The 23,433-nt window shown below is 42.6% G+C and overlaps 1 protein-coding gene across 1 annotated transcript in view; it reads left to right on the top strand.

The window, feature by feature from the left end:
• Nucleotides 1-1,133: 1,133 nt before the first annotated feature.
• Nucleotides 1,134-23,433, top strand: part of CD38 (CD38 molecule) — a 57,342-nt gene continuing 35,042 nt past the window's right edge. The window contains exon 1 of the mRNA XM_019453658.2: nt 1,134-1,503. Coding sequence (XP_019309203.2) covers nt 1,250-1,503 — 254 coding nt within the window. The 5' untranslated portion in view covers nt 1,134-1,249. The remainder of the gene's footprint in view (nt 1,504-23,433) is intronic.

Below are 23,433 nucleotides of genomic sequence, written 5' to 3'. Positions count from 1 at the left end.
ATTTTAAATGTCATGCCTGGTCAAGTCACCCAATGACCTTGAATGTGTTCAAAATAAAATTCACAATCCAAAAAGTCCTTATCCTGTCCCACAGGGCTATTAGTGATCTGGTCCCCTGCTACTCTCTGACCTGTTCGGTCTCCCTTAACCCTGCATTCCAGCTCCAATGGCCTCCTTGCTGCTGCTGCCACAGGTCAAGGGCTTTTTTTTTTTTTTTTTTTTTTTGCCTCAGAGTTTTTGCACTTCACCCTCTGGAGAACTTTTGGCCCAGGAAGTCCTGTGGCTTGATTTTTCACTTTCCTTAGGTCTCTGCTGAATGTCACAGATGGTCTTACTGCTAAGGAACCTTGAGAGAGGACAGGCAGGGCATATCTGAGACTAGTCAGTCGATTATTTATTGAACCACCACTTGGAGTGCTTACGGCATGCCAGATACTTTTCCAAGCACATCCCATGGGTTATGGAAGCAGGTGGTAATAGCTAACATTTATTGAACACTCAGCCTGTGCCAGGCATGGTGCTAAGCACATTGTAAATGTGAACTCTCTTAACCCTCACCATACCCCATGAAGTAGACGCTGCCATTATCCCAGTCTTAAATCTGAAGCACAGAGAGATCAAATAACGTGCCCAGTATCACTCCAGTAGTGGGTAGAGGTGCCGAGTTTGAACCCAGGTTTCATTACTGATGCCACTTGAGTTAAGGGACGAGGCTTGAGTGGAGCTTTTGAAGAGGGCTGAGCAGGCATTTGTCAAACTTGTCAAGTAGAGGTAGGGCACCCTCCCTCTCCTTCTCCCCCCACCCCACAGACAGCATTGCTTATGGGCAGGTGCAGAGGTAGGCAGCCGGCCTTCACACTTTCCAGGAGGGGGTGGGGCTAAATTGTAAAGTGCAAGGTTGAACAAGGGAGCTGGTGGAGAAGCATAAGGATATATTGTGTTTTTCCGGGGCCTGCAGAGAAAGCTTAAGGAGGCCGCTTTTTCCTGCAACTGCAAAGCGTGGTCCTTGTCTGCTCAGGAGTCTGGAAGTGAGCGGCGGCGGTAGTCGTAGAGGCCTTTCAAGTCCTTGAAATCCTTATTGGTCCTGCCGGCCAAGGGACTTTGGAAGAGGGGGCGGGGGTGGGAAAGGAAGCCGTGCAAGATAAAGGGGAGGTGCATTTTCAGAACCGGGCTAGCTCCGTCCTCGCTTTCGGACCGGCCGCGGGTGGTCTCTCCTGCAACTTCGCGAGCGGACCCCACGGCGGACCCCATGGCCGACCACAGGTTCAGGCCCGTGTCCGGGGAGAAACCCTGCTGCGACATTTCCAAGAAAGCCCGGATCTGTCTCTGCGTGGTTTTCGGTCTCCTGGTCGTGGTGATCATCGCGGTGGTGGTGGGGATCGTGATGTGGCGCCAGCCGCCCCAGCACCAGGAGTGGAAGGGGGCGGGCACCACCGCCCATTTTTACGAGATAATCCTCGGACGGTGCTACACCTACACCCAAATCGTGCGACCCGAGCTGGGGTGAGTCGGCGTCCGGTGGCGCGCGGCGGGGCGCGGCGGGGCACCGCGCGCGAAAACAAAGCATCTTGTATTCCGCCGGAGAGCCCGCCGGCCAGTGCCGGCTGGGGAGCGCTGGCCTTGACGTTCCGCGCCGCTCGCGGGAGCGCCTGGCGTCGGCACCTGCGCGCGCGGGCGGGCGGGGAGCGCGCGGTTCCGCGGCGGATCCCTGGGCGCAGACGCCCGCCTTCTGGGCAAGGTGCGCGGCGCTGGCGAGGCCCCCCTCCGCGCTCGCCGCCGCGCTGCAGGCGCGCAACTGGTGGGCGCGGAGGATCGCGGGCGCTCTCTGCTTTGCAGGGGACTTCTGTGCGCGGGCTCTGGCCCGGAGAGTTACCGGTGACACCTGCCTGGTTAGGAGGCTTCTGGAGCCTGCAGGTGTGTGTGTGTGTGTGTGTGTGTGTGTGTGTGTGTGTGTGTGTGGCGGGGGGAGCGGGAGGGGAGGGGGGAGGATGGCATCAGAGGGGCCAGACCACTACAGTGAGTTTTATTCATGAATATAAAACAGCACTTCTTGGCGCCCCCAGGGATAAATGGGACAGAGAGCTCAGTGACAAAATTAAACCAAAACACTAACTTTGGAACGTGAGATAAAATTTACACTGTCAGGTGCATCGGTTCGACGCATCGGTACCCACCCTGAAAACACCACCCACATCAGTCTGCGGAACCTTTCCAGAGGGTTCCTCTTTCCTCCTCCCACCTAATCACCCCCAGAGGGAACCGCTTTCTTGACTTTCATTCCCAGGGTTTGGTTTCACCCACAGAACTGATTTTTGAAGTTGTGCATGAAGTAGAACCAGCCGGAAGCAAAAAGCTACTTCTCAGGCTGCCGAAGGCGGGCACGGGAGCCACAATTTCTGTTGGGAGTGTGGGATCGCGCAATGAATTCCGCCTGCAAACCATCCGCAGCCCGGGGAGCCGAGCGGTAAAATCCGCACCCCAACCCCCCACCCCACCAGCCTCCCCGCGCGCTTTCCGCCCCCCGATTCTTGCACATTTTTTTCCAGGCCAACGATTGCCGGGGTCGGTCCCGTAAGTGTTTTGCTTCCCAGTAATTAAATAGTTAATTGAGAAATCAGAAGTTGAGGCGTTTCCCTTAGGCTACACTTAAAGTGTTGATAAAATCAAGCGCTATCTATCCTGACTTGGTAATGATCGACGCGGACGTTTAAGTTTCATTTCATGTAACAGTTTTAAGATTTCTGTTGTTGTTCAATGTAAATTCACGCTATTGGTTAGATTATCATCACCGGGTAGCAAGCCCGAGGCTCCGTAGGGACCACATGACTTTTTTAATGTTTGTCAGGGCGCCCGGTCAATATTAAACACACACACGCAGACACTATGTAAATGGGTTAATAATTCATACGGTACCACGTGCTTGTCACTTAAGAAATATGAAATCACCGAGTCCCATAACAACTAACTGTGTGAGGCACTTGACTGCCGCCCCCATTTTAGAAACGAAGAAATTGAAATAGAGTTTGAGTCAATCGCCCAAAATTTGGATCCAGAAACTGGGCTCACCCCCTGTGCTATGTTGCCTATGTATGTCCTGTATGTAGAGTGACCGCAGAATTTACTATGTCTGGGACATTTTGAAGACAAAGGGGATGCTGTTACTAATTATGCTGAGTCCATAGACTTATACCAGAATGTATGGTCACTTTATCCTCGGAGAGTTTAAGGACACAACTTCGGGAATGACACTGGCTGGGGTTTAAATCTCGGCTCTGTCAGTCACAGTGTAGTTTTGGGCAAGATACTTTCTCTGGGCTGCAATGATCTCAGAATGGAGAATGGAATGATGTGGAAATTCTTCCACATGTGGAAATTCTGAGGATTAGGAGGAATAATCCCGATACACACAAAGTGTTAATGCTATTGTTTTTGGAAAGGCAGTATCACAGTCACCTTTTAACAATAATAAATAGAGATCAAGGCCAACATGAAAATGGATACCTAGTATTAAAGCTATTTAAATTACAATTCAGTGTATCTGTCCTCCATGTTGTTTCCTTTTTTTTTTTTTAAGTTCATTTATTTTGACAGAAAGAGAGTACAAGCAGGGAAGGGGCAGAGAGAGAAGGAGAGACAGAATTCCAAGCAGACTTCACACTGTCAGCACAGAGCCGGGTGGCAGGTTTGAACTCCCAAACCCTGAGATCATGATCTGGGATGAGATCAAGAGTTGGAAGCTTAACCCACTGAGCCACCAGGTGCCCCAAATTTATGTTGTTTCTAATTTTTTGTTTTACTGTTATTTTTTAAAAAATTAAACACATGGCCCTGGAGATCTTTCCGTGTTAGCACAGGTAGATTTACCTCATTATTAAAAAAAACAAATTTTTTTTTTTAGTGTTTATTTTGTTTTTGAGAGAGAGAGAGAGAGAGACAGAGAGAGAAAGAGAGAGAGAGAGAGAGAGCATGCATAGGGGAAGGGCAGAGAGAGAGGGAGACACAGAATCTGAAGTAGGCTCTGAGCCATCAGCACAGAGATCATTACCTACAACCTTATGTCTGTGGGATGACTGGGTGACCCAAGAGACAGGCAACAGCTGTCTTAACCCACTGAGCCACCCAGGTGCCCCTGATTTATCTCATTCTATAGGGTAGAGGTAACTATTTCGGTCCACAAAAATTCGTTTCCAATTTTCTTTTTTTTAATTTTAAAAATATTTTTATTTATTTTTGAGAGAGAGAGAGAGAGAGAGAGAGAGAGAGAGAGAGAGAGAGAGAGAGAAAACGAATGAGCGGGGGAGGGGCAGAGGGAGAGAGAGACACAGAATCTGAAGCAGGCTCCGGGCTCTGAGCTGTCAGCACAGAGCCCGACGCAGGGCTCGACCCCAAGAACCGTGAGATCATGATCTAAGCCAAAGTCAGACACTTAACCAACTGAGCCTTCCAGGCACCCCAAAGAAATTGAATTTTTAATTTAAAAACTACCAAGAAAGAAATCTCCAAGCCCAAGTGGTTTTAATGTAGAATTCTTCCAGATATTTAAAGAAGAATGAAAACCTATCCTACACAATTTCTTTCAGACATAGAAGAGGAAGAAATAATTCCCAATTTTTTTTTATAAAGCTAGTATTGCCCAAACCAGACAAAAACATAAAAATAAAAAAATGAGAAAAGAAAGAAAAGAAAACTTCAGATCAATATTCCTCATAAATACAGATACAAAAATTGTGTTTTTTACAAAAAATTTTTGACATTTATTTATTTTTGAGAGACAGAGAGAGTCAGAGTGCAAGCAGGGGAGGGGCAGACAGGGAGGGAGATACAGAATCCAAAGCAGGTTCCAGGCTCTGAGCTGTTAGCACAGAGCCCGATGCAGGGCTTGAACTCACAAACTGTGAGATCATGACCTGAGCTGAAGTCTGATGCTTAACCAGTTGCCCCTATTTATTTCTTCTTACGGGCATTCCTTATATATTGTAGATCATGTATGTAGTATTTTCTTTCTCTCTGCTTGTTGTCCTTGGAACACTTATAACTTCTGTTGCTCCCCTGACTCTTGAGACTTTAACTTCAAGGTTATGACTCTGGTCACTAATCTCCTTCTTTCTATGTTGTTGAAAGTCTGGCATGCTATTTCCCGTGTAGTCATACTTCTCAGAATCAGAAATCTTTTCCCTGATGAGTTCTGAGATCATTCCTGCGATCCTCTTTTCCCATCCACTCCTTGCTGGGTCACTGTTCCCTGCTTTGGTCTTTTATACTGGGCCAGAACTTCACTTTATGTCAATTATTCAACCTTGTAATTCCATTTTGACCTGGTATTTCTAGTTCTTCTTACCTCTGTAGGTCTTTATTATAACTACGTGTTAATATACACAAATTTGACATGTTACGTGATCCCAGGCAAAACAAAACCAGTATCAAAAACAATGTATATGACAATCGTAACTATATAAAACTGAATGTAAATGGAAGAAAGGCAGTGAAATACGGTACTGCTGGGTTAAGGGAATTGTTAACGGCTGATTCTTATTCCGCCACTGATTTTAGGCCTTTAGTAAGTTTCTTGTAGATTTCTTTCCTTATTATTCTTCAGTTTCAAATGGTCTACAATTGGCATCTTGCTTATCTGTGACTACATAATAAACGACTCCAAAACTTAGTGATCTAAAGCATAAAGCATTTCATTATTCTACATGACTCTTGGATCAACTGGGCTTAACTACGTGTTTCTTCTGCTCCTTGTGATGTTGGCTGGGACTGGAGTTATTTGGGGGCTCAACTAAGTTGACATATCCAAGATACAGGGGACATCACTCACATGAGGGACACCATGGAGGGGTCTGCTGAAAGGCTGGCATTACCTGGGATGCTGGAAAGGTGGACTAACTATCACAATGTCTCTCTGCTGTCTCAGAGTCTGGGAGTCCCAGCACTGATGTTTTGACCCTGAGAACATGGTTTACTGGCAGCCCCTGGATGTGATTACTGCCTCGTGACCATTTCTTAGTTTGATATTCTTTTACCAGGAAAGACTAAGAATGAAAAGCAGCTTTATTTTCCAACCCAGCAAATCCTGACTTGGAAATGTTTGCTCTTGATTCTGTCTAAAAATGAATCTGTACCTTATCGTGTGCGGTGAAAAGAAATGAGGTGCGCCTCTGACATTCTACCTGGAAATCTCCTTAGGCAAATTCCTAAGTTCCTCAAGTATTTCTATTACTGCGGACGACAGTGTTACCACAACCATCTAACATGGGTCAACTTTTTCTTAGGCTCCGGTGACAGTTTCCTTCCTGTGTGTCCAGCCTTTAGGAACAGTCCCCTTAAGGTCTTTCTGTCTTTCTTTTTTCTTTGTAAAGTTTTATTTACTTAAGCAATCTCCACACCCAAGGTGGGGCTTAAACTCAGAACCCTGAGATCAGCAGCCCTACACTCCTCTGAGCCAGCCGGGTGCCCCTCCCTGAGGTCTGTCTTACCCCAGCCTGCCACTCACTCCCAATGCTGGTGCCACGCTGTGGTAGTCGGTGTTCTCCAGGGAGAGGGAGAGAGTGAGAGAGAGGTGAGGAGGGGCGGGGATGGGGGGGGAGAGGAGATGTTTATTTTAAGGCATTAGCTCCCATGATTGTGGCAACTGACAAGTCCAAAATCTGAAGGGGGTGCAGACAGGCTAGAGACCTAGGGAAGAGTTGATGTTGCAGCTTGGGTCCGAAGGTTTATTTGCTGGCAGAATTCTCTTTTTCTTGGGGGAGGTCAGTCTTTTTCTTAAGGCTTCAGCTAATTGAATGGGGCCCATCCACATTATGGAGGGCAATCAGCTTTACTTAGAGTCCATCCATTTAAGTGTGACATCCACATGTGTGTGACCAAATATCTCGGTCAAGTGTACACAGAGAATGAACGATCATGCTCATGTGTCAGGGTTCTGTTACAAATCACCTCACTTCTGGGTTCCACTTTCTGTTTTGGTTACCTATTGCCGATAAACTACCCTAAACTGTAATGACATAAAATGACAATCACTTACTATCTTTCAAGATGCTGCGTGTTGGCTAGCATCAGTTGGATGATCTGCTTCACTGAAGTCATCTGGGGGGTTGAGTCGACTGGAACGCCCCAGACGTTGTACTTGTGTGGTGGTGCTGTGGTGCGTGGGCAGAGCGGGGATGGCCAGGGCTCTTTTTCTCTGTGTCATTTCAGGGCGTCTCCTCCTCACAGCCCCCCCACATGACCTCACCGTGGTGCAGCTACGTGTCTTCAGAGTTCCTCAACTCTTTCCAGGGGAGCCTGGGTCTAGACCCCTAACTAGCACAGCATCTCTTCCACTACATTCATTCTTCAGGTTAAAGCGGTCACCAGGGCAATGAGAAAGAATGAAATATGGCCCTTTGTAGCAACGTGGATGGAACTGGAGGGTGTTATGCTAAGTGAAATAAGTCATACAGAGAAAGACAGATACCATATGTTTTCACTCTTATGTGGATCCTGAGAAACTTGGCAGAAACCCATGGGGGGGCGGGGAAGGAAAAAAAAAAAAAAAAGAGGTTAGAGTGGGAGAGAGCCAAAGCATGAGACTCTTGAAAACTGAGAACAAACTGAGGGTTGATGGGGGGTGGGAGGGAGGGGAGGGTGGGTGATGGGTATTGAAGAGGGCATCTTTTGGGATGAGCACTGGGTGTTGTATGGAAACCAATTTGACAATAAATTTCATATATTAAAAAAAAATAAAAAAATAAAACGGTCACCAGGCCTGTCCAGGTTGAAGAAGAGAGAAAACAAGCTCTACTCTGTGATGAGAAGAGTAACAAAAATTTTGTGGACAGCTTTAGTCCTTCCTGTATCTTTATGTTAGCTTTTAAATTTTTTAAAACATTTTACAAATTTATTTATTTATGTATTTATTTATGTATTTATGTATTTATGTATTTATTTATTCATTTATTTATTTTTGAGAGAGAGCAAGAGGGAGAGAGAGAGAAAGACCTCAAGTGCGGGAGGGGCAAAGGGAGAGGGAGGGACAGAATCCCAAGCATGGAGCCCAACGTGGCCTGGTCCCAGGACCATGAGATCATGACCTGAGCAGAAATCAAGAGTCAGATGCTTAACCAATGGAGCTACCCAGGCATCCCTTTATGTTAGTTTTAAAATTTTTTATTTCTTTCTTGTCTTTTTTGTTCTTCTGTGACATCGATTGCTCTTTATACATTATTACCTTTTATTAACTAGATTTAACAATGATAAAAAATGATACATGCCTCCTGGAATATAAGCTCATTGAATCTAGGGGCTTTTTGTTGAGTGGTATATATTTATGACCTAAAATAGTGCCTGCAATACAGTAAGCAAAAATAGTTAGTTGAATTAAATGAACGGTATACAAGCCAGTATATTACGAATAATAAAAACAAACAGAGCTATAATAAATATACCTCCCCAACAAACTTCCATACCATTGCTCCCAAATCCCCATCAATTTCTATTTTGGGCTAATAGAGCATTGATGTTTCTTTTATATAATAGCTTCTCAGTATTTCTTTGTAGGTCTTTGGACTTTATCTTCTTTATATGTTCCTTTTCCTTCATTTTCCTTTTCCAAAATCTCTTACCCCCATACAAATCACTTTCTGTCAGTCTTTTAGTGTGGGTAGGCAAGTATTGAAACTTGTCCCTGCTTATCAAGATGGAACCTCCTTAAGTTAAACCAGGGGCAGAACATTCCTGAACAGGTGACACCTGGTTCTGCTGTCTCAAGGTCACACCCAGGAGCTGCATTATGACCCAAGATGGCCCTGGGCACGAGACCTAAGAGACGTGTGGCCAAGACTCACCAGAGTGTTATCAGGTGCTTAGTGCTGACAATTTGGAAATATTGGTACTGTGGGAGACTGTCACCTGTCCGGGCAATAGTCAGGAGCCAGGGAATGTGGGTGGAGGGTGGAGCAGAGTCTGCAGGTGGAAATGGAGAGCCAGCACCCAGGGAGAGATGGGCCTCCAGGGAGGTAGCCAGAGGTGTAGTTCAGTTCCAGGAATCTTACTGCCTTGGAGAAGACCAGCCCTCCCCATGAATTTCAGGCATTGATGATAGCTGCTGTCTGTTCAGGAACAGGAGAGGGCCTTCTTCTGATAGTTCCCTTCTTCCCTGCCCCATACAAGCTGGGGTTCCTGAGGGAAGATACCGTTTTACTCACCCCTGCATCCTCTTTCGTCCAGCACATTGCTTGTCCATTATAGTCCCTTGGTAGATGCCCGCTAAGGCGAACTCAGTGAAGTCCTCATCATGCTTGTTGAAACATAGACATACACAGTATTTAGAGCCTCAATCAGAGAACATTCTGCATCCATCTTAACTTGCTTTCTGATGATCACAGAAAGATCATCTGCCCTGTGCCTGCATTGACTATTATTTCTGATTCCTTTTTCTTCATTTCACAATTTCTTTTTGTTTCTCCTTCCTCTTCAAAATTTCTAGCAAGATTTCTCAGGGACCAATTCTTCATTTTCACTTCCCCATGACTCCCATTTGAATGACTACGGCATTTTATTAACTTCTACTCAGTGAAATTTATGAGTCCACAACGTACAAAATACAAATTCCTACAAACACATAATAAAGATGCACGGTGCGCCTGATGCTGGGGCTCCTGCATTGCTCTGAGCCACGTGCCTGCACCATGCCACAGAGTTTCAGACATGAGCACCATCCACCTGGTGGACCAGAGTTGGGAAAGACTTCATGAAAAAAGTCACGTATGAGGTCTTACTTTTACCATAGAATTTCAGCAAAGGGTGTTCTGAAGAGTGTGTGTTAACCTGTTGACTGAACCTGGGAGACAGATAAGATGGTACTCTTGGAGGAAGACTGGCCAATGAATGGACCAAAACTCTTTAAAGGCTGTAGGACCTTGGCAGGACCCCACTGGTGAGAGGGTGTGAACCTCATGTTGGCCCACCCACAACCTGGACCCTCTCAGTGTGTGAGAGAATGAGCGTGAGTGTATTTGCACAGGACAGAATTCTAGCATGTTTTCCCTGTGGGTGATGGGATGACCACCAGCTCAGTGTCTGTATTCCCAGCTAGACCCTGAACATCATTAGAGCAGAATGAAGTTCATGGCCTCACATTCACCTGTGTGTCCTCGATGCTTAGTTCTATCATGATTATCAGGCTTCCTTTAACCCCATTTTTCATTCTGGGGCTCTGAAACAGAGACCAGTAGCCAGAGTCTTAGATGCACCTGACTAAACATGGAGGGCAAAATAGGGAAAGTGAAATTGGTTTCAAAGTGTAGGCCTGGGTGCTGCTGTGATTACAAATGTGGAAGTTGGGCCACAGAGCTGAGTTATCTCTGGAAGGAAGGGTGGAGTACAAATGCAAACACAGTGTGTTTAGAACTTCCAGACTTGAGCTGCTACCAGGACACCTGAGAAAATGTAGCTCTGGGGTAGAATCTTCCAGAAGAAGAGCCTGCTTGAAAGTCTTGGGAACACATCAGATGGCTGAGTAAGGAAGGATAGAGGTAAGGGAAGAGGGAAAAGGAGAGACGTTACTTCTGTGATTTGCTTTAGAAGTTCCTAGAAAGGTCACGAGTGCTCACTGCTGACATCCAGTCCGTGCTTCTTGTTCTGGTGTTATTATTAACAGCTGAGGGAAGTGGCAGTATTCCTCCTGTAGAAAACTTGTTCTGTATCACAGTGGACACTCATGACTTGTCTGCTTCCTCCTTTTGTCTTTGGAAAGAAAGCCCTTGAAAAACAGTTGCCAGAAGTCCATTTAGAAATTTTGAACAGAGAAAGATTGGGAGTCAATGTTTATGGGCTGTCTACAATGTACTCAGAAATTTATATATATTTTTAAATTTACCTTACTTATTTTATTTTTATTTATTTATTTTATTATTTTTTGCTTCTATTTTTTAATTTAAATGTTATTGAAATTTAAATTAAAAAAATTTTAATTTATTTTTGAGAGGAAGAGAGAGCAAGCGTGGGAGAGGGGCCAGAAACAGGGAGAGGAAGACACAGAATCTGAAGCAGGCTCCAGGCTCTGAGCTGTCAGCACAGAGCCTGATGCAGGGCTCGAACTCATGAACTGTGAGATCATGACCTGAGCCGAAGTTGTATGCTTAACCAACTGAGCCACCTGAGAGCCCCTAGAATATTATTTTTTAACTTATTTATTTATCTATTTTTGAGAGAAAGCATGAGTGGGGGAGGAGCAGAGAGAGAGAGAGAGAGAGAGAGAGAGAGAGAGAGAATCCTAAGCAGGCTCCACACTGTCATTATGGAGCCCAATTTGGGGCTTGAACCCATGAACCGTGAGATCATGACTTGAGTTGAAGTTAGACACTTAACCGACTGAGTCACCCACATGCCTCTATTTAAATTTTAGTTAATTAACATACAGTGCAATATTGGTTTCAGGACTAGACTTCAGTGATGAATCACTTACATACAACATCCAGTGCTCATCACAACAAATGCCTTCCTTAGTGCTTATCACCCATCTAGCCCATCTCCCACCCATCTCCCTCTGTCACCCATAGTTTGTTCTCTACCATTAAGGATCTCTTGTGCTTTGTTTCCCTCTCTTCTCTTCCACCCACTTCTCATATATTTGTCTGTTTTATTTCTTAAATTCCAAATATGAGTGAAATCATATGGTACTTGTCTTTCTCCAATTGACTTATTGTGCTTAGCATAATACATTCTAGCTCCCTCCACATCATTGCAAATGTCAAGATTTCATTCTTTTTGATGGCTGAGTAATATTCCATTATGTATATATTCATATATATATATATGTATAAAACATATTCTTTTTAAAAAAAATAATTCATTGTCAAGTTAGCTAACTTACAGTGTATACAATATAGTCTTGGCATTAGGAGTGGATTCCCATGATTCATCCCTTACATACAACACCTAGTGCTCATCCAAACAAGTGCCCTTCTCAATGCCCATCACCCATTTTCCCTGCCTTCCCAACCCCCCACCCCCATCAACCCTCAGTTTGTTCTCTGTATTTAAGAGTCTCTTATGGTTTGCTTCCCTCTCTGTAACTTATTTTTCCTTCCCTTCCCCTATGGTCTTCTGTTAAGTTTCTCAAATTTCACATATGAGTGAAAACATATGATATCTGTCTTTCTCTGACTGGCTTATTTCACTTAGCATAATACCCTCCAGTTTCATCCACGTTGTTGCAAATGGCGAGATTTCATTCTTTTTCATCACTGAGTAGTATTCCATTGTATATACATACCACTTCTTTATCTGTGCATCAGTTGATGAACATCTGGGCTCTTTCCATAATTTGGCTATTGTTGATAGCGCTGTTATAAACATTGGGGTACAAATGGGGTACAGCACTCCTGTATCCTTTGGATAAATTCCTAGTAGTGGTATTGCTAGGTTGTAGGGTAATTCTATTTTTAATTTTTTGAGGAACCTCCACATTGTTTTCCAGAGTGGCTGCACCAGTTTGCATTCCCACCAACAGTGCAAGAGGGTTCCCCTTTCTCCACATCCTCACCAGCATCTGTTGTTTCCTGAATTGTTAATTTTAGCCATTCTGACAGGTGTGAGTTGGTATTTCAGTGTGGTTTTGATTTGTATTTCCCTGATGCTGAGTGATGTTGAGCATCTTTTCATGTGCCTGTTGACCATCTGCATGTCTTCTTTGGAAAAGTATCTGCTCATGTCTTCTGCCCATTTCTTCACTGGTTTGTTTGTTTTTCAGGTGTTGAGTTTGGTAAATTCCTTATAGATTTTGGATACTAATCCTTTATCTGATATGTCATTGTAAATATCTTTTCCCATTCCGTTGGTTGTCTTTTAGTTTTGTTCATTGTTTCCTTTGCTGTGCAGAAGCTTTTTATTTTGATGAGGTCCCAGTAGTTCATTTTTGCTTTTGTTTCCCTTGCCTTCAGAGACATGTCAAATAAGAAGTTGCTTCGGCCAAGGTCAAAGAAATTGTTGCCTGTTTTCTGCTCTAGGATTTTGATGGTTTCCTCTCTCACATTTGGGTCTTTTCATCCATTTTGAACTTGTTTTTGTGTATGGTGTAAGAATGTGGTCCAGTTTCATTCTTCTGCATGTCGCTGTCCAGTTCTCCCAGCACCATTTGCTAAAGAGACTGTGTTTTTTCCGTTGGCTACTCTTTCCTGCTTTGTCGAAGATTAGTTGGCCATACATTTGTGGGTCCATTTCTGGGTTCTGTATTCTATTCCGTTGGTCTATGTATCTGTTTTTGTGCCAATACCATACTGTCTTGATGATTACAACTTTGTAATACAGCTTGAAGTCTGGGATTGTGATGCCTCCAGCTTTGGTTTTCTTTTTCAGCATTACTTTGGCTAGTCAGGGTTTTTTTGTGGTTCCATACAAATTTTAGGATTGTTTGTTCTAGCTCTGTGAAGAATGCTGGTGCTGTTTTCATTGGGATTGCATTAAATGTGTAGATTTCTCTCAGTAGTATCGACATTTTAACAATATTTGTTCTTCCTATCCAGGAGTGTGGAATGTTTTTCCATTTTTTTGTGTCTTCTTCAATTTCTTTCATAAGCTTCCTATAGTTCTCAGCATACAGCTCTTCTACTTCTTTAGTTAGGTTTATTTCTAGGTATTTTGTGGTTCTTGGTACAATTGTAAATAGGATCAATTTCTTGGTATCTCTTTCTGTTGCTCCATTATTGGTGTATAGAAATGCAACTGATTTCTGGACATTGATTTTATATCCTGCGACTTTGCTGAATTCATGTATCATTCTAGCAGCGTTTTGGTGAAGTCTTTTGGGTTTTTCATGTAGAGTATCATGTCATCTGTGAAAAGTGAAAGTTTGACTTCTTTGCCAATTTCGATGCCTTTTATTTCATTTTGTTGTCTGATTGCTGAGGCTAGAGCTTCCGACACTATGTTAACAACAGTGGTGAGAGTGGACATCCTTGTCTTGTTCCTTATCTCAGGGGGAAAACTCTCAGTTTTTCCACATTGAGGGAGATATTAGCTGTGGGCTGTTCATATATGGCTTTTATGATGTTAAGATATAGTCCTTCTCTCTTGACTTTCTTGAGGGTTTTTATTAAGAAAGGATGCTGTACTTTGTCAAGTGCTTTTTCTGTGTCTATTGACAGGATCATACGGTTCTTACTCTTTATTCTATTAATGTGATGTATCACATTGATTGATTTGTGAATATTGAACCAGCCCTGCATCTCAGGAGTGGATCCCACTTGATCATGGTGAATAATTTTTTTTTTATATACTGTTGAACTTGATTGGCTAGTATCTTGTTGAGAATTCGTTAGGGATATTGGTCTGTAATTCTCCTTTTTAGTGAGGTCTTTGGTTTCGGAATGAAGGTAATGCTGGCTTCATAAAATGAGTCTGGAAGCTTTCCTTCAGTTTCTATTTTTTGGAATAGCTTGAGAAGAATAGGTATTAACTCTGCTTTAAATGTCTGGTAAAATTCCCCTGGGAAACCATCTGGCTTAGGACTCTTATTTGTTGGGAGATTTTTGATAACTCAATTTCTTTGCTGGTTATGGGTCAGTTCAAATTTTCTATTTCTTCCTGTTTGAGTTTTGGTAGTGTGTGTGTGTGTGTCTAGGAATTTGTCCATTTCTTCCAGATTGTCCAGTTTGTTGACATATAATTTTTCACAGTATTCTTTCATAATTGTTCATATTTCTGTGGTGCTGGTTTTGATCTCTCCTCTTTCATTCATGATTTTATTTATTTGGGTCCTCTCTCTTTTCTTTTTGAGAAGTCTGGCTAGGGGTTTATCAATTTTGTTTATTCTTTCAAAAAATCAGCTCTTAGATTCATTGATTTGTTCTACTGTTTTTTTTTTTTTTTTTTTGTATTCTATATTGTTTATTTCTGTTCTAATCTTTACTATTTCTCTTCTTCTGCTGGCTTTGGGCTTTCTTTGCTGCTGTGTTTCTAGTTCTTTTAGGTGTGTGGTAGGGTTCTGTATTTGGGATCTTTCTTGTGTCATGAGATAGGCCTGGATTGCAATGTATTTTCCTCTTAGAACTGCCTTTGATGCATCCCAAAAGGTTTGGACTGTTGTGTTTTCATTTTCATTTGATTCCACATATTATTGAATTTCTTCTTTAATTTCTTGGTTGACCCATTCATTCTTTAGTAAGATGTTCTTTAACCTCCATGTATATGGAGGCTTTGTAAATTTTTTCTTGTGGTTGATTTCAAGTTTCATAATGTTGTGATCTGAAAATATTAATGGTATGATCTCACTCCTTTCGTATTTGTTGAGTGCTGTTTTGTGACCAAGTATGTGGTCTATTTTGGAGAATGTTCCATGTGCACTTGAGAAGAATGTGTATTTTGCTGCTTTTGGATGGAAAATTCTGAATATATCTGTTAGGTCCATCTGGTCCAGTATGTCATTCAAGGCCACTGTTTCCTTATTGATTTTCTGCCTACATGATCTGTCCATTGCTATAAGTGGAGTATTAAAGTCACCTACAATTACCGTATCTTTATCAGTGAGATTGTTTATGTTTATGATTAATTGATTTATGTATTTGGGTGATTTCATATTGGGGGTGTAAACATTTACAATTGTTAGCTCTTCTTGATGGATAGACCCTTTAATTATTATATAATGCCCTTCTTCATCTCTTGTTACAGTCTTTGGTTTAAAATCTAGTTTGTCTGATATAAATATGGTTACTCCAGCTTCTTTTGACATCCAGTAGCATGATAGATGGTCTTCATCCCCTCACTTTCAATCTGCAGGTGTCCTCATGTCTAAAACGAGTCTCTTGTAGGCAGCATATAGATGGATCTTGTTTTCTTTTCTTTTCTTTCTTTTTTTTTTTTTTTTTTTTTTATCATTCTGATACCCTAGTCTTTTGATTGGAGCATTTAGTCCATTTACATTCAGAATGGTTATTGAAAGATATGGATTTAGTATCATTGTGTTCTCTGTAGGTTTCATGCTTGTGGTAATGCTTCTGGTCCTTTGTAGTCTTTGCTGCTTCCCACTCACAGAGTTCCCCTTAGGATCTCCTACGGGGCTGATTTAGTGGTCATAACCTCCTTTAGTTTTTGTTTGTCTGGGAAAGACTTTATCTTTCCTTTTATTCTGAATGACAGCCTTGCTGGATAAAGGATTCTTGGCTGTATATTTTTCCTATTAAGCACATTGGATATTTCCTGCCACTCCCTTCTGGCCCACCAAATTTCAGTGGATGACAGGTCTGCTGTAAACCTTGTGTGTCTATGCTTGTAGGTTAAAGCCCGTTTGTCCCTAGCTGCTTTCAGAATTCTGTCTTTATCTTATGTTTTGACAGTTTCACTACAATATGTCCTTGTGTTGACCTGTTTTTGTTGATTTTGTAGGGTGTTCTCTGTGCCTCCTGGACTTGGATGTCTGCTTTCTTCCCCAGATTAGGGAAATTGTCAGCTACAATTTGTTCAAATAAGCCTTCTGCCCCTTTCTTTCCCTTTTCTTCTTCTGGAACTCCTATGATATGGGTATTATTTCACTTCATTGAGTCACTTAGGTTTCTAATTCTCCCCTCGTGGTCTAGTGATTTCCAATCCATCTTTTTTTTCAGCTTCATAATTTTTCATAATTTTATCTTCTATTTCACCTGTTCTCCCCTCTGCTTCTTCCATCCTTGCTGTCACTGCATCTAGTTTATTTTGCATCTCATTTACAACATTTCTTAATTCATCGTGACTATTTCTTAGGTCCTTAATCTCTATAGCGATAGAGTCTCTGCTGTCTTCTATGCTTTTTTCAAGCCCAGCTATTAGTCTTGTGACTATTATTCTAAATCCTTGATCAGATAAATTGTTCATATCTGTGTTGAGCAATTCTCTGGCTGTTATTTCTTCCTGGAATTTCTTTTGAGAATTCTTCCACTTCATCATTTTGGCTAGTTTTCTGTCTTCTATGTGTTTTAATAGCTTGTTATATGTCCTGCACCTTCAAATACTACTATATTAAAAAGGGGTCATACACTGTCCAGGGCTTGGCACTTTAGGAAGTGTTTTTAGAGTGTGTTGTGTGTACTCTGTTGCATTTTTTGTTGGTTTATCTCACTGCTCGTAGTGGTGGATTGGTCCAGGTGTGTTTTGACTTGTTCATTAAAGTAACCCTGGAAAAAAGGAAAAAAGGAGGGGAAGGAAGAAGCCTTATCTTATACAAAGAGAGAAATGACAGGGGCAGAAAAAAAAAAAGATCAGGCAGAGAATCAAAGAAACTATAGGGCTTAATCCAGAGATAGAGAAAGAGAGGAAAATAAAGAAGAAGGAGATACAGAAAAGCTGTAAAGAGAATAGAATAAAAGTGCCCGATGAAACAAAGAAACACCAGAACAGAGAAAGAAAGACAGAAGACGAAACAATAACAACAAAAAAACAGACAGACCTACAAAACCACAGGACAGTTGTCTGTTGGTGCCTTGGAACTGGTGGCAGTGCTGGTCTGGAAGAGGGGCCCTCTGGTTCCGTCAGTGAAAATCTCACTCTGGTCGATAAGCAGTTAGCAGACCCGCAGGGGCAGGGTTTGGTGTAAGTGGTCCTGCCTCCACTGGAGGCTGTTGTCCTGCTCCCTGAAGTCCCACCTTGTTGGTGATGGGAAGAAAAATGGTGACAGTCTCTCCTCCCTGGACTGAGTGTCTCAAACCATGATGCTCAGGCAGCCTTCACAGAGTAGCCCAGGCAGGCTGGCTCGCCCTGCTCCACAGTCTCCTGCAGCTCCTAGGTGCTTTGCTTGGATTCAAACCCCTATGTCTTAAGGTATCCTCCCCAGCCCGGGTCTAGGGGAGTGCCACTCTGCCCAGCTGACAAAGGGCCTCTGGCTGGTGCCTGCTGGGTCTTTTGTCCATGTGTGGGCAATAAACCCTCTTCCCACAATACTCAAGGGAGGGACTGCTCTCTCCCAGTGTGTCCTTGAGATTACTGCAGAACCTGTGGCCGGCTCCCCTCCCACTCAGGTGCGCACACATACAGCCAGCTCTGGTCTGGAACAAGTTGTGCACCCCTGAAAACTCTGATCTTTAGCTCCTAAGGCTGTTTGCAAGGTAGAAACTGGCTCTGTCCGTATTTTTCGTCCTCCCATCCATGGTCCAGAGAGGTTTTTCTCTTGTCCAAATACAATCCCACACTTACACAACCTCTCTTTCTCTTCCATTTTTCTCTCCACTAAAGGGGATACCCCCCTCCATGCCTATGCTGCTCCTTTTATCTCTCCTGATACACAAACACACAACTCTGTCCTGCCAACCTGTCTCTGTATGTCTGTGGGGATGTTTCTGTCACTCTGGAGCCTGGATTCCTGGTGTTCCAACTGTTCTGGCCTCAATACTGCTGTGTTTGAGGGATGAGGGAAATTCCAATCTTCCTACTTCTCCGCCAGCTTGACTCACTGCTTATACCACATCTTTATCCATTCATCAGTCGATGAACATTTGGGCTCTCTCCCTAGTTTGGCTCTTGTTGATAAAGCCGCTATAAACATCGAGGTGCATGTGCTCCTTCGAATCTGTATTTTTGTATCCTTTGGGTAAATACCTAATAGTGCAATTGCTGGGTCATATTGTAGTTCTATTTTTAGTTTCTTGAGGAATTTCCATACTGTTCTCCAGAATAGCTGCACCAGTTCACATTCCCTGGGTCTTTTGTCCTTGTGGGGGCAATAAACCCTCTTCCCACGATACTCGAGGAAGGGACTGCTCTCTCCCAGGGTGCCCCTGAGATCACTGCAGAGCCTGTGGCCAGCTCCCCTCCAGCTCAAGTGCGAAAGTTGGTTCTTTTTAAACTTTATCAGAATCGTGTCAGAAAAGGATGCACATCCTGTGGTTGGGGAAATGGAGCCTGAGAAAGGTTAAATAATTTGGCTTACCCTACAGTCAGAACAGGCTGGGTAATTTGTGGGTCCCAGTGCAAAATGAAAATGCAAGGCTCATTGTTCAAAAAACAAGAGAAAGCTCTTACTTTCTTCTGAGGTCTTGTCACACCGGTCAGATGGTTTTTACTTGCTATTTAATGTTGAGATCCTTGGACACTGGGATTCTTGCAGGGACAAAGCTGACCCTCCCAGGTACCTGGGGCCACACTCTACAATTCAGCTGATCCTTACCCTCCTGCACTCATGCTCCTGCGGGGGCTGGAGGGTGGCAGCCGGAGAACCTTCCCTCCCTTGGGAGGTGAGAAAACAGTAAGAGGTCTGAACAAAGCTTCAAGCCCCTGGTTCAGGCTTCAGTTGCCCATTGGCCTTCTCCTACAAGACACAAAGCAATGATAAAATTATTGAGAATTTCTAGACAGCAACTGCAGAGCATTAAACTCCAAGCACGGGAACTTTCTGAATCCAGGGCCCCATGTGACTGCTTTGGTCAGATGCCCACGAAGTCGGTTTTGTAGTTAGTACATGGCAGGGTGGGGATTGAAAGTTGTCTTCTTTCCATACTTGGGATCATCAGACCCACCAGACTGATGGAGAAACTGAGACATGGAGTGATTCTTCTAAGGACCAGGGCTGGTAAGTGCGAGAGCTGGTTTTTGAACTAACTGCACAGCCTGCAGCCATTGTATCCTACAACTTCCAAAAGACTGTGTTCTCAGCACATCTCAGGGCCTGAGGCAGCCCATTCCTAACATAGGAGCATTTGTGTAGTCTCCCGATGGAGGCATCTGTTATTTTGTCTGTCTCAAAGGTGAGTCATGAGGCCGCAGTGTGAGGTCCTTGGGCTCCCCCTTTTAGGGAAGCAAGGTCCCAGAGCCCAGAGCATCGTCGTACTGTACTTACGGATCTCTGCAGGTAAAGCAGCAGAATGCCGTGTCCTGCCTGGTGGCCAGAACATTTTCTTTGTGGCTTATCTCTCCTCTTGAACCATCACCTCCTAGAGCTGGGTCAGGAAAGATGGTAGTGTATGCTCTGCTCTCCTAATCCTGTGCCTGTGGAAGGCATTGCTGAGTGATCCCGGCACACCGGGTGAGCCTGGCCCAGCCTCAAAACTGTCTACACAGCGTGCCACATAGATGCCTACAGTTGGCCGGAGTTGGCCGGAAAGATACATTCCAAGAGATCTATTCGTCATTCTGTGTCAGAATTGTGTTGCTTGTCAGCCTAAGTAGGTCAATGTAAAGTCTTATTTATCCCACCTGGGAAGAGCCACCATCATCCCATCTGTTTTCAGTCCTAGGTGCTTAAGTTCAAGAGTGACTAACAAGTGAGTTGATCCTGAAGTGGGGGCAGCAGGAGAAGAAGCTGGATAAAGAAGTTTGAGGGCCTGGGGCTGCTTGGCTTGCAGAAATCTGATGTGACAGAGTATGGGTGACTTGGGGGTCTCTTTTGGGTGAAGAATAGTCTCGATGCCAAGGGATCAGGCGGGTGTTGTGTTGCTCTCTCTGTAAGGCAGAATCAGAGCCTCAAATAGCAAAAAGTCAAGAATAACAGCCAACATTTGCACAGCTCCTCACGACTGGAATTTATGTGTCAGGGTAGAAGTTTCAGCAAGTTAAGAGCATGCCTTTCATTAATAGAAGCAACGCATGCCAAAGATTTATTTACTCATTTATGAAGAAATCAGTAAAACGATAACGTCAGTTCAAAGAACACCTTGGGGGCACTAAGAATTTATACATATTTAAAGTAGAATATTAGATAGGTTAGGCACAAAATTGGTTAATGCTCTGCAAGTTAATTAAAAGCCATAACCTTTGGGATGTATCTTTTCTATCAGACAAAAATTATTTGCATCTTTAGCCAACAGGATGTATATTGTTACCACCTAACTTCATAAGCTTTGATAGTGAATAAAAATAACAAAGATACATTCTGCTAGATAATTAAATAACTGTCGGGGAAAACCTATCAAACAATTCCCCGTTAAGACATTGAAAGGACATCCTGCCCACTCCAAATTGTAAATATTTTCATAACACATTTATCCCGTAAGTATTTCTCAAGCTCCTGTTATGTCCCAGAAACTCTTCTCAATCCTAGGGAGAGAGTAGTGAATAAAACAGACTACGCCCTTGCTCACATGGGTCTTTTATTCTAGTGGGATTGGGGTCCAGACAGTGAATAAAGCAGGAAAATATACCGTGTGGCAGATGATGGAAAGTGCTATAATGTGGGCTCGGGGGTGGTGTTAGGTACAATAATAAAATAAGAAAAGCTTCACTAAAAGCTGACATTTTAGCAAAGACATGAATAAAGAGGGAGAGCAAACCCAGAAATGTCTGGGGGAGAGCCTTCTAGGCAAAAGGAAGAGGTGCAGAGGCAACGCGAAACAGCACAAGCCCCAGTAGGATTGGAAGTTTTTGTTATAGAAATGTTCAAAAAAAAAAAAAAAAAAAGGCAAACTAGAAAGAATAGTAGTTAACCCCATTTCCTAATACCCATCCTTAATGATTATCAACATTTTGCTGTCTTATTTCTTCAATCTCCTCACTTTTCTTTCCCTCTAAAGTACTTTAAAGCAAATTCCAGACTTCATGTCATTTTGTGTATAAATACTTCAGTCCATATCGCTAACAAAAAAATAACATTTAAAAAACATAGTTGAAATGCTATTGTCATACTTGACAGAACTTGATTTTCATAGTTAAAAAAAGGTTTCTCTTTTTCCACTTACCCAATTTATGTATGGTGCAATTAAATTATATAATTAAAACAAGTAAAAACATATTTACAAGTTTGTGGGTTTATTTTTATTTTTATTTTTTAAGTAGGCTTCATGCCCAAGGTGGGGCTCAAACCTACAACCCTGAGGTCAAGAGTTGCACGCTCTACTGACTGAGCCAGGCAGGTGCTGTAAGACCAAGTTTTCTTTAGCATGAAGATGTTAAGAACAAAACGGGAAGCTGGATGAGATAAAATCAAGAATTGATTTCATGCCCACACACGCGCGCGCGCGTGTGTGTGTGTGTGTGTTTCGCGTGTGTATGTGTGTGTGTTTCAAAGACTCAGGGTTTGGTAGGGGAAGAATAATTTTTTTCATGGATTTTTGTAATTGACCTCAGTGGGGAATAGGGCATCATCTTTTTCAACAAAATATCACCAGTAAATATCTACTCTGAAAGGATGGGATGATGAGAATCTTGTTTTGAAGACAAAAAAGAAAGTGAAAACTGATATCAGAAATTTCAAGAATAAATGGAGAAAGAGAGTAACTTTCTTTGTCCTTGCAATGACTTATTTTTTCCTAATTACAAAAATAAAACAAGCCTATTAGAGTATATTCAGAAAAATACATAAATATAGAGAGGAATACAAAATCACTTGACCCCCAAAATGGAATTCTAAATAGTGATGAAGGCCACAATTACCAAAAAATAAAAAATAAAAAGTAAATAAAAATAAATAAATAAATAAAAAGGGAAGTGTCGAGCTGCTTAAATGGATGGTTTCAGAATAAGCAGTTTTACAGAGCTAATTTAAATACCTTGTATAATATGACATTTACAAAAATTGCTAAGGTCCAGTTTTCCACTTCCTAGTAGGATGTATCAAATATGATGTATCCACGTGGTAGAAAGTTATCTACATCTTTGGTCCTTGGATGCTTCGAAACAGTAAAGTCTGACTTGAAGGGACATTAGAAATTCCCCAAGGCATATATTTCTTTGGTCTCCATCCATGTTTGCCTTGATTCTGTTCAAATGTTACTTTTATTATGACTATCAAGCAAATATTATAGTTATTGTGTTGGGACCGCACAGTTTATTTTTGTTTATTCTTTTTTAAAGTTTATTGATTTATTTTGAAAGAGCGAGTGTGTGAGCGGTGGAGAGGCAGAGAGAGAAGGAGAGAGAGAGAATCCCAAACAGGCTCCATACTGTCAGCACAGAGCCCAACACCGGGCTGGATCTCATGACCATGAGATCATGACCTGAGCCGAGATCAAGAATCTGACGCTTAAGGAACTGAGTCACCCAGGAGCCCCTCATAATTTAAATATTATCAAATTCATAATAAAATTTCCCTCCTCATTATTGCGTCTCCTGGGAGTAAGAATTGATTGATGAATGAACTTATCCAGAGCAGTGTCAAAGTTGGCAGTGACCAAATCTCCTTGGGAATTCTTCAAGAGCAAAGAAAGACTAAAAACATACAGAAACTGAGAGATGTAAAATTTCAAAGAAGGTGTGAGACTTAGGTCAAAGATGGTCGATCACATTTCATGTTTTAGCACTTTTTAGATGCAATTTCTTCAAAAGGACTGTTGAACTGCCGGATAGGAACACATCCATTTACCACCACCAATAGCCTCCTTTGTCTTTACCTGGCTAGTTGACGTCATCTTCCCTCTCAAGGGACGTCTTTTGCTTTCTTCAGTATTCCTTATTCTCACATCAGTATCTCCTCTCGATTTGTCTTTTTCTTTTTTTTTTAGGCTTAAAGAAATAATGTGTGACCGGGAAAATCAAAATACACCTCCCTTCAGTTTC

This window comes from Panthera pardus, unplaced genomic scaffold (assembly GCF_024362965.1).
Source record: "Panthera pardus isolate Hobbes unplaced genomic scaffold, ASM2436296v1 HiC_scaffold_13, whole genome shotgun sequence".
In the NCBI taxonomy this organism is placed as follows: domain Eukaryota; kingdom Metazoa; phylum Chordata; class Mammalia; order Carnivora; family Felidae; genus Panthera; species Panthera pardus.
Note: the sequence above shows the minus strand (reverse complement) of the source record. Positions and strands in the feature narration are given on the sequence as shown.